At 32.9% G+C, this 17,374-nt stretch overlaps 2 protein-coding genes across 5 annotated transcripts in view; one reads left to right on the top strand and one right to left on the bottom strand.

The window, feature by feature from the left end:
• Window positions 1–335: 335 nt before the first annotated feature.
• On the top strand, window positions 336–7,350 carry LOC128993976 (uncharacterized). 4 transcript variants are annotated; one of them, XM_054418127.1, is made up of 2 exons: window positions 336–387; window positions 6,382–7,350. In XM_054418127.1, the coding sequence occupies exon 2, from the start codon at window positions 6,402–6,404 to the stop codon at window positions 7,101–7,103; it is 702 nt and encodes a 233-aa protein (XP_054274102.1). In that variant the 5' UTR covers window positions 336–387; window positions 6,382–6,401; the 3' UTR covers window positions 7,104–7,350. The 4 variants fall into 4 exon arrangements, with proteins under 4 accessions (XP_054274102.1, XP_054274103.1, XP_054274100.1 ...); XM_054418128.1 differs by lacking the exon at window positions 336–387 and adding an exon at window positions 871–914; XM_054418125.1 differs by lacking the exon at window positions 336–387 and adding an exon at window positions 1,034–1,064.
• Window positions 7,351–8,151: 801 nt separating this feature from the next.
• The window catches only part of LOC128993971 (uncharacterized), a 41,840-nt gene continuing 32,617 nt past the window's right edge, over window positions 8,152–17,374 (bottom strand). The window contains exons 15-17 of the mRNA XM_054418119.1: window positions 16,772–16,920; window positions 13,533–13,631; window positions 8,152–9,553 (exon numbers count right to left, since the gene is read on the bottom strand). Of these exons, the coding sequence (XP_054274094.1) occupies window positions 9,539–9,553; window positions 13,533–13,631; window positions 16,772–16,920 (263 nt within the window). The 3' untranslated portion in view covers window positions 8,152–9,538. The remainder of the gene's footprint in view (window positions 9,554–13,532; window positions 13,632–16,771; window positions 16,921–17,374) is intronic.

A 17,374-nucleotide genomic window follows, 5' to 3' on the forward strand; every position in this document is an offset into this window, starting at 1 on the left:
AACACCACTTGCGACGTTGCCAATTCTACCAGGCCACGGCCTGTAATTTAAAGGTGGCCGTGGCTCAGTCTCAACTGAATTGTAAATATCCTTTTTTGTATAGGCCTTAAACCTATAAACTTTAGTATACATTCCCAAATAATATAATGTATACCGTTAAATCGCATGAAACTAGAAATTAAAATATGAATTTTAACATAGGTAAATTCTTCATAAAACGCAATGGAGGTTGTTGGACATAGTTCTAGAAGTCTTTAAAAATCAACCAAACTGCTTAAAAGAAAATTTTCTGGGAGAGGACCCCTGCACGTCGTCTGTGGAACACACCCCCTGATAGTGTTAGTCGCCCCTGCCACCCTCTTGACAAGGTCCTAGAACTGCCACTGAGTAAAACACCAACTTGTATGAATTTTAGCGTGGATACCTAATGGATTTGTATCGTAATCGTAGATAAAAATAAAACGCGTTGCCTTTTTGTGTTGGTTAGTCCATGTATGTTTACAATAATCTGTGACTGTGTGGCTATGATGGTGATAAGGCCATAATACAGATATAGGTGGTTTAATCCAGAAGAATACAGAAATATATTACGTCTAATAACACTTGCAATAATATATTTACACTTATACTGTTGACTTACAAGACGGTAAATACATGTAAAAGTTATGGTAGTGGTGATCGATTTCGATTGGGCACTCCAATCATCATCAGACCCAATAGGCGAACCAACTTTTACATGTATTTACCCACCACCGTCTTGTAAGTCAACAGTATAAGCACAGACAATATGTGGTATAAGTGTAAATATATTATTGCAAGTGTTAGTAGACGTAATATATTTCTGCATTTTTCAGGTAATTAATAACACGTACGATGCTAATCAAGAAGTTATTAATCCAGGAGGCACTATTTTTGTAAGTAACCAAATAGTTCAACACTAATCAAGTTAGCATTGTTGTCGGGCAAAATATTGCACTTCCCTTTCCTTTAATGCTTGTTAGTACTGTCTGTTTGTTAGTAGAATCCCGTACCCGTAGGCTGTACTAAGAACAAGTATTGTTTAGGTATGAAATGTATAGATGCTATTAATTATTTAGTGCATATCTTAAGAATTTTAATCTGATTCCTCGTGAATCATAAATAAAACCTATTTAACATTCTCCCTTTGGATTTGGTTATCATTGAGATTCAGCCAGAATTGTTTAGGTAGGCCTACGTTTTGTTCATTCATGGACTAAGTTAACCAACACGTTTTATCTGCTATAAGCATAGCCTTAATCTGTGTTGTTAATTTCTATTTATTCGTTGTTGTATGTATAACAAAACTTACAAATATTATGAATACATAGAAGAATATATATAGAAGAACTACACAAAGTGTTCTAACATTATGTTAAAAAATTAAAACACCATGTTTTGGATTCTTCAAAACACTAAAGCGAACATTAAGCAGATCTAAAAGTTCAATAGCATAAGTTATGGTTGGAAAGCTTATAAAATGGCACAGTTTTATTATATTTTGCTACCTTCTTGTATACTGGGTGTAGAAAAATGCAAAAGAGCAAAGTTTTTTTTTTTAAATTTGTATCATAGACTTTCATTTTAATTTTTTGGAACTATTCAAAATGAAGTTTACTATTGATCCTCCATCTATATTATTCTTATTCAAAATGTAATGTAGAACACAAAAATAATAACATCGTCTATCTACTTACTCAAATCCATTTACAGATAATTAAGAAATTGCTGTATTGTGTTTAAAAATAAGTTTAAATATAAGTTATTTTAGAAAAACTTAAAATAATTCTTTGGAAAGCTAGTTTTTAGACTTGGAACCTCTTATATGCATTATCACACTTCATTTACTTTGTAGTTAAGCCAACAATTTTTTTAATACTTTAATACTTTTCAATGAAATGGCACCATACAAAGTAGGTATTTTAAGCGAAGTATGAATGGAGATGAGTGTAGGATGAGTGGCACGATCTTGTAGTCTTGTTAGTGACTTAGGCCGACTTATTCCTTAGACACAGCTGTTAATTATTAGTCCATACAGCTAATGGCAACCAAGGGACCTACAGTTTATAGTGGAATCCGAACCACATTTTTGCCTTTGTATATACAAATTGGTATAATTTTCAGGATAGTACTGCAGATAGTCGTAGTACTCACTCGTTCAGATGTTAATCCACACCAGGGAGTATCGCATCCACAGTCCATGCCTATAAATATCCACAATTCGTAACCTCCTAGTAGCTGGATTACAGGACGACACCATACCCGTCCCAGTTTTAATACTGATGACCAGCCACGCTGTATAGTTATAGGCGTATTACATTAGGTTTAATAAGGGCAACCAAACCTAGCCTACCTAGGTTTGCTGCTACAGTTAGGGTAATGAAGTGTTTTTTTTTAGTAAAAATATTAATAGCTTAGTATAAACATAAAGTAAATGAATTTGCCTAGTTTGATAAAAAACAAACAAACTAAGTTACAACAGTTTACTAATTCTTTAGGCTACATACAACATTTCACAATATTCTCCATAAGAATAACATGGGAACTTTAAATTTTTAACTTTCCGTAACCAACCGTACAAAAACACTTCGATATACTAAATTGTTTGTTTTTAAGCTCTTTAAAATGGTCTAGAGAGAAGTAAAATGGGAAATTTTATGTTTTGAGGGTCAAAAATGAGTAAAACCAATTTTTACCCCGTAAAATCCCGTTCCCATGGTCCGATCATGCTCGTTCGCAAACTCATTCAAGTTTATCCTTCCTCACACATTCAAGAGTAAAAATTTAAAAACGTACGTTTTTCATGTCCCTGGCCTTTTACTTCGTTGATACTGGATTTGTAGTTTATTACTATGTGTTTTAATATTTTTTGGGACGGGAGCAACATGTTACACACATTTATTTGGTTTTAAATAGGTTCTAGATATTTTTTTTGCATTTTTAAAGTCTTTTTAAAGTCACAACCATGACGGTTCCCTAGGGCACATTTTCCAACTTCCACGCTGTTTTTAGGCTAATTATTCATGCCAAAATATATAAAGCCATATTTTTATGTCATCAATATTTATTAAACTTACAAAAAAGGAGCATATTATAATTTTATTGTCATTGCAAACTGACTACCATGACAAAATAAGTCTGTCCCTCGATTTGGCGTCACGACCATTTGGGAAAAATTTTCAACTTTGGAACACGACAGTGGCAAGCCTGGCGTCGATTGCGTCAGTTCTTTTTAGAGACTAGTTCGGGGTGTACGTCAGGATTGTAGTGCCGGTCGTTTCGAGTTGAAAGGAGGAATTACAAGATCAATAAAGGCAAGTTTGTGTTTTTTTGTAATTTTGGTGTGTCCATGACTGTACGCAGTCATTTGATGAAGTAGACACGGTGTTAATTTTTGTTTATAAGATATTTCAATTGCTAGATAAACCTAGAAGTCCACTTTGTATCCACGAACATAAGGTGCAGGGCTACCACCAGAACAGAGCCAAATAACACGAAACGTCACAACCAAAGTTTCACGACCATCGCGGGTTTTTTCACGACCAATCCAGCCTTATGGATTATACTGTGTTTGGTAGTGACAATAACTTAAATAACATTGTTAATTGAACACTTTAGTTCAATTGAAACACATATTTTTATTATAACTAACAGTATAATTGAAGGATTGTTTGGAAAGATTTAGATTATTCCAGACAATTCACGACCGTACCGCTTGTCCCTATGACGATCACGTTTATGATTTCTATCATAAAAATTTCAAAAATTAAAATATCATCATATTTCAATGTTTTATACATAAAAGAAACATACCTCTATAAAAACATAACGATTTTTTGGGTCTCAGGTAGGTTTTTTCGGAGTTATACAAACTTAAAAGATTTAATTGGTTTTTTATCAATTTTTTATTTTTTTTTTATTTTTTTTTAGAAAGACCAAATATACCAAAAGCTTAGTGAGCTGTTTATTGTATAATGGCCATAAAAGTAAATTAATTTATAGCAAAACATAGTTATACAATAATATTAACTATTTTTAATATTTAGTTTTATGTCCGTGATGGTCGTGACAAAATTTTGTGTTTTTCCAACAAAGATGCTCTATTAATAAATACCCCCGCCGCAGCAAACCTGCCGTCTAAGCGAATTTCCATTTGTCTGAATTGATTTTCAGTTAAATATATTTTAATAACATTAGGTTTAACGAGTACCTAGGTTTGCTGCTACAAGGAAACTAATAAAGTGTGTTTTTGAGTAAAATATTGATAGCTTAGTACAAAATAAATAAATTTGCCAAGTTTGATCAAAATATATCCATAAACAAGCAAACTACAACATTTGACAATATTCTCCATAAGAATAATATGGGAATTTTAAATTTACAATTTTTTTAATTTTCTCCGTTACTAATAATCGAACAAAAATACTTTTATACACTAAAATATTTGTTTTTTTAAGCTCTTTAAAAAGGTCTAAAGAGAAATCGGGAAATTTTGTGTTTTGAGGGTCAAAAGTGAGGAAAACCAATTTTTACCCCATAAAACCCCCCGTAAAGCCCCGTTCCCATGGTCCGATCTTGCTGGTTCGCGAACTCATTCAAGTTTATCCCACTTTACACCTTTAAACAAAATTTCATCAAAATCGGACAAAAATTACTCAAGTTATCGCGTTCACGGACGTATATATATATAAGTCTATATATATATATATACATATATAAAAATTTGAACGAATGGTGTTTTTGGCCTCTGGGGACATCAAAATGAAAAAGTAAATCGGTCCCGGGTCTAGGTCTTACCGTGCCACCTACGGTAATAGCTACTTCCCTATAGGGAAATTCGCTAAAAACCACTAAAGATATTACATTACCATTGACATTTTATGAAACTTCAAATGTCAATAAAATAAAGAAAATAAAAAAAGTTTCAAAAAACGGAACAGCAAATTTTAAAAGTTCTTTTCCTGAAAACGTACGTTTTTAAATTTTCACTCTCAAACCAAATTTCATCAAAATCGGACAAAAATTAATCAAGTTATCGTGTTAACGGACACGTGTAATACAGTATACAATAGATATAAAGGGTGATCAACCCAGGGAAGCCACCATTGGGATATCGGAAACGGTAAGAATTAGAGAAAACTTTAAATGGAGGACATTCCTTTATTTTTTTGTGGCAGTTAAAATATGAATTTAGTTTTTCAAAATTCAGCCGCCATTTTCCAAATGGCAGCCAGCTTTGAAATTTCTTATGGAACACCCTATATTTTAAGGTTTTTGGTTAGAACATGTAAAGTAATTTAAAAACTTTTTTATTCTTGACATTTTTTCTATAAAACTACTCATTTAGGAGTTACAGCCTATAAAAAAATGATTTCCGGTGTACATTTTGCATCATGTAGCTCCTAACAGGTTTATAGCGAAAATGCGAAGAGTAAATAAGTCATAGCTACTGAGTCCCGGCGTACTACCTATTGCAAAAAACATCTAGCGTCCATTACTTCCCGTCCTAAGAACTTGACCCTACTGACGTTTATGTATATTGAATGTAGTAGGATTAAGATTATTTTTAAGTAGGTTATTATTTTTTTACTTCTGTGTTGAAAATGGGAGGACTCCGTCCCAGAGTCCTTATGGACCAGCCGCCACTGTCCAACGGCCTAACTTAGTTTATTGGATATTCACCAATATATTTACATAATTGTCAGAATTATGTATTCCCTATTAAATAGTATTAAGTTTTATAAGTACTTTAGGTTCGCTGCTACAGCGAACCTAATAAATGTCTTTTTGTTAAAATTCTAATAGCTTAGTATGAAACAAATAAATTGCAAAATTTTATAAAAAATATATTCCTAAATAAAAAAACTAAATCTGTTTTTTATTACCCACGCAAATAACATGGGGATTTTAAATTTATAGTTTATTTTATGTTCTCTGGAGAGGTCTAAACATTTTAAGTACTTTTAGTGTAGGCCTACCGGTACTAAATTGTTTGTTTTTCTTGCTCTACAACCTGGTTTAGAAAAACATTCAAAATGTTATGATTAGATGGTAAAAAATGAGAAAACCCAATTTGACCCTATGAAACCCCACTGACATAGTTCGATCATGTTGGTTCACCAACTCGTTTGAATAAACATAGACTTAAGTTCCCCCTAACTAAAAATGAAGGTCTTAATCAATTGCTACTTTAATAATAATAATGTAAATTTACTTATTTGACTTTTTGCATTTTAATGGCTTTGCGAAAACTTGTCATAAAGTCATTGAAACTATGTTAGAAGAATGCATTTTAAAATACATCATCTAACAACTCTTCTGCTCCATTTCTGAGTTTTGATTTTTACTCTGATACCATTTCAGGAACACTGCAGTAAGGAATCATGGATCCATGTCCCATTCCAATCAATGTTTGCAAACTCCAAGAAAGCAATGAAACAAAAATTGAAGAAACATTTAAAGAAATCCACGAGAAGTTTATTAAAGTACAGCAAGAATCTAAATCCTTAAGAGTAGAAGTGAAAAAAATGGAACATGAGGTATCACGATTGGAAAAAGAAGAGCACTGCTTAGAGTCAAAAAACAAAGTACTGGAAGAAGAAATTGCACAATTAAGATCACAAACAGAAGAAGCTGTGAACGCAGAGGAGTTGTTAAAATGGAAAATGTACAAAATTAATTTGATAAGAGAATTTGAACAGAAAAATAATGAGCCTGCATATAAAATAATTCAGGAGCAGAAAGAACATTCTGAAGATGTTGTTATTGAAACTGAGGAAATCGATCAAATACCGGTACCAATTGAAAAGGGATACGTTAGTGAAATGGAGGCAAAAATTGCTCAGTTGAAAGACGAAATAGAAAAAGAAAAACAGAATATTCAAATGACCGATCCCAAATTGCTTACAAATATGAAAATGTTGGAAAAGAGAAATGCAGCTTTACTGATACGATACCAACGGCAGATTGGAGAAGCTACTCGGAGATACAGGCAAACGCTGGCAGAGGTGAATAGTTTGAAGAGAATCTTGGCGGTAAAAAGTTCTATGCTTGCAGATACATGTGATCCTTCCCCAAAGAAGTGAAACTCAAGTTTTTGTGTAAAATGGATCAAATCTAAAATTATTCCGACATAATTATTAACTCAAAATATTTTAAACATTTTATGTGCTTAGGTAAATCTTGTTCAAATTCTGTGAATGCATACAGAAGAATTATGTTGATCAAGAAAGAAAAAAATGTTCAGTTTTTGGCTGGTATGAAGTATTTTTTTATTTAGTAGCCTTGATAGAACTAATGTAATTTTTTTATCCTTCTTAATAATAAAATGTTGTTTCAGTATCAGTAATACACTTTGACTCATGGTTTTATTATAATCCCATATTACCATCAGCCTGCCCCTAGTTCTCTACCCCTAGGTACAAATGCCCTGCCAACGTTTCTCAATTCTCTCATTCAGTGCTACCTCCAGTTGTATTTCTCCCATTGTTTTGAACCTGCAAATAGCTACTAACTTTTCTCAGGATCACTATACAGTAGAGAGTAAAGAATCCGAACCAATTGGGACCGTAGGTAGTTCAGATTACCGATTTGTTCGGATTTTCAAACATAGCCTATAAATACCTAATAGACTCTTAATTAGGCCTACAGTATTAAAAATACAGTTCTGGGATATAGTGAATGAAATAAAAACAATGATTTTTGTACTTAGTTATTTTCGTTACATTACTGTAATTTGTTTCTTGAAAAAATATGTAGAGTTTATACATTGGAAACGAACAAAAAACAGACTGGCTCGGTACGTTCACTCATTTCCCTGCCAGATGCCGACTGTTTGGGCCGCGAAATTGTAAAACATCTGATGTGCTAATTCAATATTTTTAAATCCTCAGGAGCGGCTGGGATTTTTGATGTTACTGATTTTTTACGTTCGGATTTTTGACTCTCTACTAGTAAATAAACTTAAATAAAAGGCAAGGCTTAGTAATACAGTTTTGTATTAATGTGAAATCACAATCTAATTGAAACAATAACAATTATACAGACACAAATATGTATAGAAAAATATATATCTATGTTACAGGATTGTTATTTAATAAATACACTTTTATTGAATGAAGGAACCAAGTGAAATAATTATCACACATGACTTGCTAGTAAAAAAATTTAAATCAGCAGATTTCCTTTTTCCACAATAGTTTTAGAATGTAAATTAATTAAAATTTTAATTTATAAATAAAACAGTACAAGTACAGTTAAGTACTAAATCATGCCCCAATAATCATAGATAAAATACCTCAACCACATGACTGTAATTAAAATAGGTATGATGTTTAAAGGGTAAAAATTACAAAAATCTATTTTTGAAAAATTTTAAAACTCCTTCACTTTAACTTGTTCTTATAACCCAAACTTGCTGGTTCAGGAACTCACGAAAGTTTAATTATTCTCCATCATTAGACCCCTACATTCATGTCAAATCTCATCAAACTTGTACTACAATCGAGTTATCGTGTTTACAGACATATTATTTTCATAAATAAAATGTAAACAAATAGTATTTTTTTATTTTTTGCTCCTACGGTTATCAAACTGAAAAGGTATATCGGTCCAGGGTCTAGGTTTATCCATGCCCCACCTATGCTTAAACTTCTCCCCTATAGAGAAAACTCACTAATAAAAAAAATATTTTCTCCATAAAAATAACACTGGAAGTAATTTTTATAGACTTTGAGTCCATGTTTATTAACTTATGTTATGTTTGACACATTTTGAGACAACATTGGCCAATTATAATTTGTAATTTTAGAACATAGGTAGTTGTCTTCAAACTTAATGGTACAACATTAATTATACACATAATTGACTTTGGCATTTATCCGTTAAAACAAGTGGAAACAATCATACTTCTTTTATATCATATCTTGTACATAGACTAAGAAAAGATCCAAAAATCTTAAGATGAGGGTATCTTGCTTAAAATAATTAACAATGAATTGTGCATCATATTTAAAAAAAGTAAACAGTAATAATCAAACTAAAACACTTTCATACAACAACATTTATGTTTCAAATTATACCTACTATTGGTTTTCTATTATTCATACAACTTCCGCAAGTTAAAAAGAAACAATTATAAACAACTCAAAATATAACAGGACTCCATAAACATCAACTGTACTGTTGTAACTGTTGCAAACATCATTCGTCATAAATTTACACATTAAAAACTTCACCATTAAACTAGGTGCAACATTTAAGATAAAGCTATAATAACTGCTGGAGGGGGTAAACCTATGTTCTACTCAATTAAAACAGTTTTAACAGGTCCTCACAAACCAATAAGACTAGTAAAAATAATTGAATGCACAATAGAAAAATACCAGGACTATGATAATCTATGGACTAGATTTGATAATAATTTAAACATCGTTAACTTCAACATTTTGTACAACATTTAAATCTAAAGATGGAAGACTGACTAACTGGTAGATTTGATTCCACCAGCGTCTGGATCGTTTCATAAAACTACACCCTGTAACAAAAAACTCAATTCAATAATGAAACTCAGTTGAAAATTTATTTCATTATTAACTAAGCACTAAAAACAACAGTCAATACAAATCATTTTAACCCTTTGGCTGCTATGCAATGATATATCGTCAATGGCATTCATGCCGAGAACTGCTACGCAACGATATATCGTTGTTGGCTTTTGTTCCGAGAACTGCTATGCAACGATATATCGTTGTTACGAATTTTTTTTTTTACGGCGCTAAATATTATGTTATTTTTATGCGGTTTGCGGCAAATGACGGTTTAATAAGTGTACTGTTCGTTAAAAATTATAACAACACTTGTATTTGTCGAGTTTTATATAGTACACTAATAACGAAAACAGCTGTGATCTAGACTGCACTGGAACAGAGTTATCTGCGTAGTTGGAGCAGACAGCTGTTATTGATGTTCTGAAGTTTAGTGCTTTGGTGTTTCTATGGTTATGCGACGTTTGTTATGAACAAGTTTATTTTATAGTTGGTGTTTTAGTGAGTTGACGAATTATGGGTGATCAAAATCGACCGAAATCCCCAGTTAGTGAGAACACGATATTCAATTTTGCCCGAGAATCGGGGCTGAACATTAATTTAGATAATAGTGAGGACAATGAAAGTGACTCTTCAATTGATGATCTATCGTCTGTTGATTCCTCTCCTGCTTTTGTTGACGATACAGACGAGGATCCGACGTATGACCCTGCAATTCCGGGCACATCAACAGGTAGGAGGGCTAGACGTTTTCCTGAAATCCGAGATGATCGTCCTGACTTAGGCCTAACCTCTGACTCAGAGGTAGATGAACCTAGGCCTATACAACAGACTAGGCCTTTTGGTGGTAGGGGTGTAAGAGGTCGCATGGTAAGGCGTAGGCCTATGGGTAACAGGAGAGGTGTTGGAAGAGGTAGGCCTAACGCTGCTCCTCAGCAAAATGCAGGGGATAGTAGCAGCTGGGACGAGGTTGAAGAAGAGAACGATGAGGGATACAACCACCAGTTTCAATATTCAGAATTGAATGGACCTAAACATTGCCCGCCCCAAAATTCAAGGCCTATTGAATATTTAAAACTTTTTTTCAATCTTAGTTTGTTAGAGACTTTTGTCACAGAGACAAACCGTTATGCCAGAAAGTTCATCGCAGATCAGCGTCAGCAGCAAGGATTGTCTCCATTTAGTCGAGTGAGAAAGTGGGTAAATTTGACCGTTCTAGAATTGAAGGCTTTTATAGCAATAATTCTAAATATGGGACTAATCCGCAAGCCAAGCATAGAGAGTTATTGGGACACCCACTTCAGCCAAGCGACGCCATATTTTGCAAAAATTATGCCGAGGGATCGATTTCAGGTTATTTTAAAATTTTTTCATTTGGTTGATGTGGATAAATTGGTGGCACATGGGGAACCCGGTTACGATCCTTGTGGGCGTTTCCAACCGATAATCGATCATGCAAATCGGTTGTTCAAGCTGTATTATTATCCGACAAAGTCGCTCTCCGTCGACGAGTCTCTCGTCGGCACCAAAAAGAGAGTTGCCCTAACTCAGTATTTGCCGAAGAAAAAGCACCACAAGTGGGGCATCAAATTGTGGGTGCTGTGCGACTCTGTAACCAAGTACTGTGTGCAATTCTATTGCTACAAGGGTGCACAAAGGAATGATGACAATGAAAGAGTCGTTGAAGCAGGCTTGGGCAGTACAGTAGTGATGACTTTATTGCGGATGGCAAATTGTCTGAACAAAGGTCACCACATGTACCTGGATAATTTTTTTACTTCCTTGTCTCTTGCCAAATTACTGTATGAACACCAAACCTTAGTCACTGGTACGTTGAGGAAAGATAGGGTGGGCCTCCCAAGACAACTGTTGGGGAAGTACGCTGTAGGCCAAAATACTTATCAAAATTCATGTTTTCGGCCCCTGGACTATATTGTTAAGACAATAATAGGTTTTTTTCATACCTCAGTCAAATAGTCCAAAAATGGTATTGCTCAACAGCTTACATGTTTCGTTGCGAAGACAACATTATCAAAGCTTGCAACTCGTCAAAAACACATTTAAAACACGAACACGAACACAGAAGACATTGATACGGTACGAATACACAATTGACATTTAGATAGTGCTATCATAATACTGATTTGGTCCGGCGCGGCGCGCGGCTGGTAGCAGACTGTCTGGGTGTATGGTGTATGGGAGGCAGACTGTCTGCTACCAGCCCCGCGCCGCGCCGGACCAAATCAGTATTATGATAGCGCTATCTAAATGTCAATTGTGTATTCGTACCGTATCAATGTCTTCTGTGTTCGTGTTCGTGTTTTAAATGTGTTTTTGACGAGTTGCAAGCTTTGATAATGTTGTCTTCGCAACGAAACATGTAAGCTGTTGAGCAATACCATTTTTGGACTATTTGACTGAGGTATGTAAAAAACCTATTATTGTCTCAAAAAACTTATGTCCGGAAAGGGCCCATTCTCATCATGGCCCATAGAGAGAAGGCTACAAATAAATCTCAGTTCATAATTCTCAGTACTGATAGTGAAGCAAAAAAAGTGACATACACTATAAGAAGAAGTGGAAGAGATATTGTGAAAAACAAGACAAAAATTGCACACCAGTATAACATGGGTATGGGAGGCATAGACTCAACCGACCAAATGCTATATGTGTACCTTGACGAACGGAGAACCATGAAACATTCAAAAAAAGTTATTTTCAATGTGATGGGCCGCATGGTGTTGAATGCTTATTTGCTGTATAAGCTAAACACAACTCAAGGCAGGATGAGTAGGGCTAATTTCATGAGATCGGTAATTGAAGAGTGGTCAAATGAATGGCTTGCCAGTAAGCAGGATCAGGGTCCTGAGGATAACGAGGGTGGTGGTGATGGTCCACGTGTTGGCTTTGGTCTGAGGAAGTTACCTGGAAGGAAAGAAAAACTCTGCAGAGCCTGTTCAGGTGAAAACCATCCTGAAATGAAAAAAAGAAGATCACGCACAATCTGTGTACGGTGCGGAGCTGGGGTACACGCAGAGTGCTTTGTCAATCACGTGTGCCAGTAAAGTGTCCCAAGAAAATGTAAATAGTGTAAATATTAACTGTAGTTCTTGTTATTGTGTTCATAAACTGATTTTTTATATTTTACAATTATTATTTGGCATATATATGCCGGACCCACAGTTACGCAGTTTCTTGACGCCAATCTACAAAACGGTAAGTTTTTTTTTTTGTTTTATTGATAACTGTGTAAAATTCATTATTTTTGCTTGCAACTTTCAGGATTTACTCAATACAACATGTACTTTCAGTTAAAAATAGAGTTTACAGGAAGAGTTGGATTTTTATTTATGTTTTTTAGTCTCAAAGTTGAAAAAAAAAAAAAAAAATTTTGTCAAATTTGTTTGGGCGTACTTTTATATTTATTTTTTAATGTTTTATTTTTTTATTTGTTTAGGATAAAATATCCTACAAAATAAAATAAAGATCAATTTAATAACTTTTATTTTGCGGAAGTTATGATATTTTTAGTAAAACTCTACAAATTCACCATTTAGGCTTAGCAGTTTAGGGATAAAACATGTAAAAAACCTTAGCAGTTTTCGGATAACATGTCAAAAAATTCTTAGCAGCCAAAGGGTTAACAGGTATTGTATGTACCAAATAGAAAAACTTCTCATTATTGTAAATGTATATTTTTGTGTTACATTATGAAAGTTCGTTATTAAACAGTATAGGGTAGTCTATTAACATAAAAAGTGAAATTCCATACAAAATAGACAAATTTACATTAAAGAATAAGTTGCAATATGAATATATGAAAAGATAGTAAAATTAAAACATTATGCGTTATGTGATACAAGCAAAGAGAATTAGTCTGTAATAGCAACAAAGAGTTGATAAAGGTGTACTTGTAATTTTAACTTTTATAGAACTGGGGGAAATTCCTAAATAAAAATAAAAACTTGCCTGTACAGAAGAAATATCACTTGACTCCTCCAGTAGAATGACTGTTTCATGTTCAGGAAAGCTATGTGATGTTGATTTACCCAATAACGAGGTATTTTCCTGAAAATACAAAAAATGAGATTTGTAATTTTAATTTTAGCTTATGAAGGTGTATATGTATAGGTTTCAAGTTTCAACAAATGACTTAAACTAATTCTAGCAATTAGAATCAATCAATCAATCAATCAATCAATCAAAATAACTTTATTCATATTGCACATTTTGTACAGAATGGAGTCAGTTATAAAAACACAATATTAAACTTAAGACTACTTGCAGAGAATATTGTTACTATCAAAAAAATCTAATTTCAGGAAGTTGGAAAAAATCTTCTAATTTATACAAGGGTCTGTTGGTGAGAAATAATTTCAAACATTTTTTAAATGAATTAAAATTAGTTATATTTTTTAAATTGTCAGGCAAGCTATTGAAATATTTAACACCACTATAAGATGGGATTTTTTCGTAAACCGATAAATTGTGTCTGTTGAATGCCAATTCATTACCTTTTCTGGTTGAATACATATGAAAAGAGTTCAATTTTGGCAATCTTTCATGGTTTGATTTAATATAAAGGGCTATTTGATAAATGTATAAGCTAAAAACAGTCATAATTCCTATTGCTTTAAAGTGCTCTTTTGCAGATTCTTTTGATTTTAGTTTTAGCATGATGCGAATTGCTTTTTTCTGAAGTTCCAGAATGCTGTTTAGGTTAAAATTTGATGTGCCACCATAAAGACACAACCCAAAAGAAATGTGTGATTCAATCAGGGAATGATATACTATTTTTAAGGTTTTTAAACTACTAAATTTTGACATCTGTCTTAATGCATGTATGCCTGAGTTGACTTTATTACAAACATTTTCAACATGACTGTCCCAGTTGAATTTATCATCTATATGCAATCCAAGAAATTTTATTGTTTTAACTTCATTTAGTAAAGTTGTATCCATAAAAATATTAAAATCAGGTGTATTTTTGCTCGTTGAAGAAAAATTTATATAATTAGTTTTTATTGGATTCGGTAATAAATTGATTTCATTTAAATATTGGTTACATTTGGTAAGCTCAACAAAAGAAGAGACTTCCACATTAGAATTTGAATTTCCGGATATTTTTATATTGATGTCATCAGCAAATAAACAAACACGATTGGGAGATTCTATCAATGAGGGGAAGTCAGTCAAGTAAATTAAGAATAATAGGGGCCCCAAAATTGATCCTTGAGGGACACCATACTTAACAATTTTTGTTGAAGAAGTGTAAGTAATTAATTGGTTATGGCTATTTATGTGATCAATTAATTGTGACATACTGCTGCCTGCCTGTAAGATAAGATTCAAACCAACGCCAAGCTCTCCCTTTTACACCGTTATATTTAAGTTTTTCAAGAAGTAAATAATGTGAGACACTATCAAAGGCTTTTGTTAAGTCCAAGAATATTCCAACTACTTTTTCCTTTGAATCAATTGAATTAATTATAGATTCGCAAAAATCGACTCCTGCGTCAATCACAGACCTTCCTTCTCTAAAACCATATTGTTCCTTATCTAATAAATTATTTTCCTCTAAGTATTTTGAAAGTTGTATATGCACAACTCGCTCAAAAATTTTGGAAAATGAGCATAACAATGAGATAGGTCTGTAATTACACATTTCTTCTGGGCTACCATTCTTATAACAAGGTTTAATTTTAGATTTTTTTAGTTTTTCGGGGAAAATTCCAGAGATGAAAGAGGAGTTTATAACATGTAGTAATGGTAATAATATATATAGACGAGCCTGTTTAATTATTGGCATTGGTATTTCATCCCAGCCAGTAGAAAATTTATTATCAAAAGAAGTTATAATTTTGTCCAGCTCTTCATAAGTAATAGGTGAAAGACTAAATTTTGATATCAATTTTTTGGAGGGTGAAATAATATTTTTTGAACCAGTAGAAGATATTAGTTTGGGCAATATGTCATTTTCAACCATCGTTGTATAGTAATCATTGAAGAGATGACATACATCTTTAACGTCAGTGTATTTATTGGCTTTAATATATGGTAAGCTTAAACTTTCAACATGGCTTGATTTATGATTTGCTCCAACTTCCCTATTTACAATATCCCATGTAGTTTTAATCAGAATATTTTGAAATGATTTATCTTTAACATTCCTAGCAGTATTACTCAAATCTAAAACATCTATTCTTTTATTTATAATATCATCTGTAATCCAATTACTATTTCCTCTGGTTAATGAAGAATGGTCTTGGCTATTCATTAGTGTATTTATCTGATCTTTATCATAATACAAAAATTTATATCTGAATGTCAATAGTATTAGAGAAATTATTTTAAATTGGAAGTAAAACAACATGGATTAAGAAAAATTTGTGAACACTTCAACCTGATCTTTATCATAATACAAAAATTTATATCTGAATGTCAGTAGTAAAATAAATTATTTTTAATTGGAAGAAAAACAACATGGATTAAGAAAAATTTGTGAACACTTCAAATCTTTGTGCATTTATTTGATTCATGCACACTTTCATCTTAATCTCTATTTTATTGATATTTTTAATCTATTAGTTAAGGGAAATAACACTGTCCACAAATTGTGACCGATCAACCTATTCATGTAATGATTGAGCAAGCACAAGATTACAGTTTGTTGTATGTTATACAATCGTAAGATCGTCTTGCATATACAACCGATTTACTTAGTGTTGTGTGTCTTCATAAGATTTTTAGTTTTAGACCAAAATACCAAACACCACTGTTGGATAAAATAGCTCTGTGAGAGCATCTAGAACTAAAATGCAAGTGATTTGATCACTGGTTCGGCCACATGCAAGATAATATCTATGCATTTACCACTGACTCACCCGTGTTAATTAAGTCATTTAAATTTTAATACCAAGAATTGTTAAATACTCAAATTAATCTCGATTCAAGAGGCACATTGAACAGTGTAGACTAAAAACTGAACAAAAAACTCAAGAAGAAAGAACTTGCCTTTAAAAGTGTCAGGATCGAAACAAGGAAAAACAATAATGTGTTTCTAGGAAAAAATCTTAATTGGAAATAATTTTTTTAGCAATCAGGCTGTCATCTGTTACATCATTGAGAGACATACAGAAAAACTGACCTTTGTTCTCTTAAATAAAATGATAAAGCATATGCTTGAACAAAAACTGAAATCCTTCTACCTGAGACATCTCCTGGGGTAGATGTTTTTTCCGTCGGTTGCAAGGGTTTCCTCCAAGGTGGTGCTCTGCCTTGTGCGCCAAGTAGTTGTCCTTCTTGACTGTTCGAAATGGACACAGCTGACAGCTAAACATGAGCCCTTCATCCAGCCCTGACAAAAAAAAGCAATTCATTAACAAATCATAACCAAAATAGAATAATCATAGTTGAAATTTGCCCTATTTGTAAGTGTATTTTATAAGCAACTTGAGAGGTTTTTTAAATTAACGCTTTATAGTACAAACATATCCTCTAACTTACAACGAATTTAATAATAAATTTACTTTTTGTGAAATAAAAACTCCTTGTGTAGGTACATATTAATATACACAAGTAAATTGTGTGACTCTTTTGTAATATAAAAACCTTTTTCATCTGCGGCTCTAGCCTCAAACAACAAAACTGTTTATAACATATCTAGAACTACAATTTGTAATCTGTCAGTGTAGTTGACAAAAATCCATGATTGACAGTACTCTACAGTGCCTCTGCTGGTGGCAATGAAACTAGTGTGATTTTAACTCAATCTGGCTACAGCTTTAATATGAATGTCTACTAATACCAAA

The sequence above is a fragment of the Macrosteles quadrilineatus genome, unplaced genomic scaffold (genome assembly GCF_028750875.1).
Source record: "Macrosteles quadrilineatus isolate MER2022 unplaced genomic scaffold, UCM_ALF_1.0 Scaffold_5__1_contigs__length_97177068, whole genome shotgun sequence".
NCBI lineage: Eukaryota > Metazoa > Arthropoda > Insecta > Hemiptera > Cicadellidae > Macrosteles > Macrosteles quadrilineatus.

Coding starts and splice junctions, on each gene's coding strand:
- LOC128993976 (XM_054418127.1), top strand. CDS start 6,402: ATGGATCCATGTCCCATTCCAATCAATGTTTGCAAACTCCAAGAAAGC.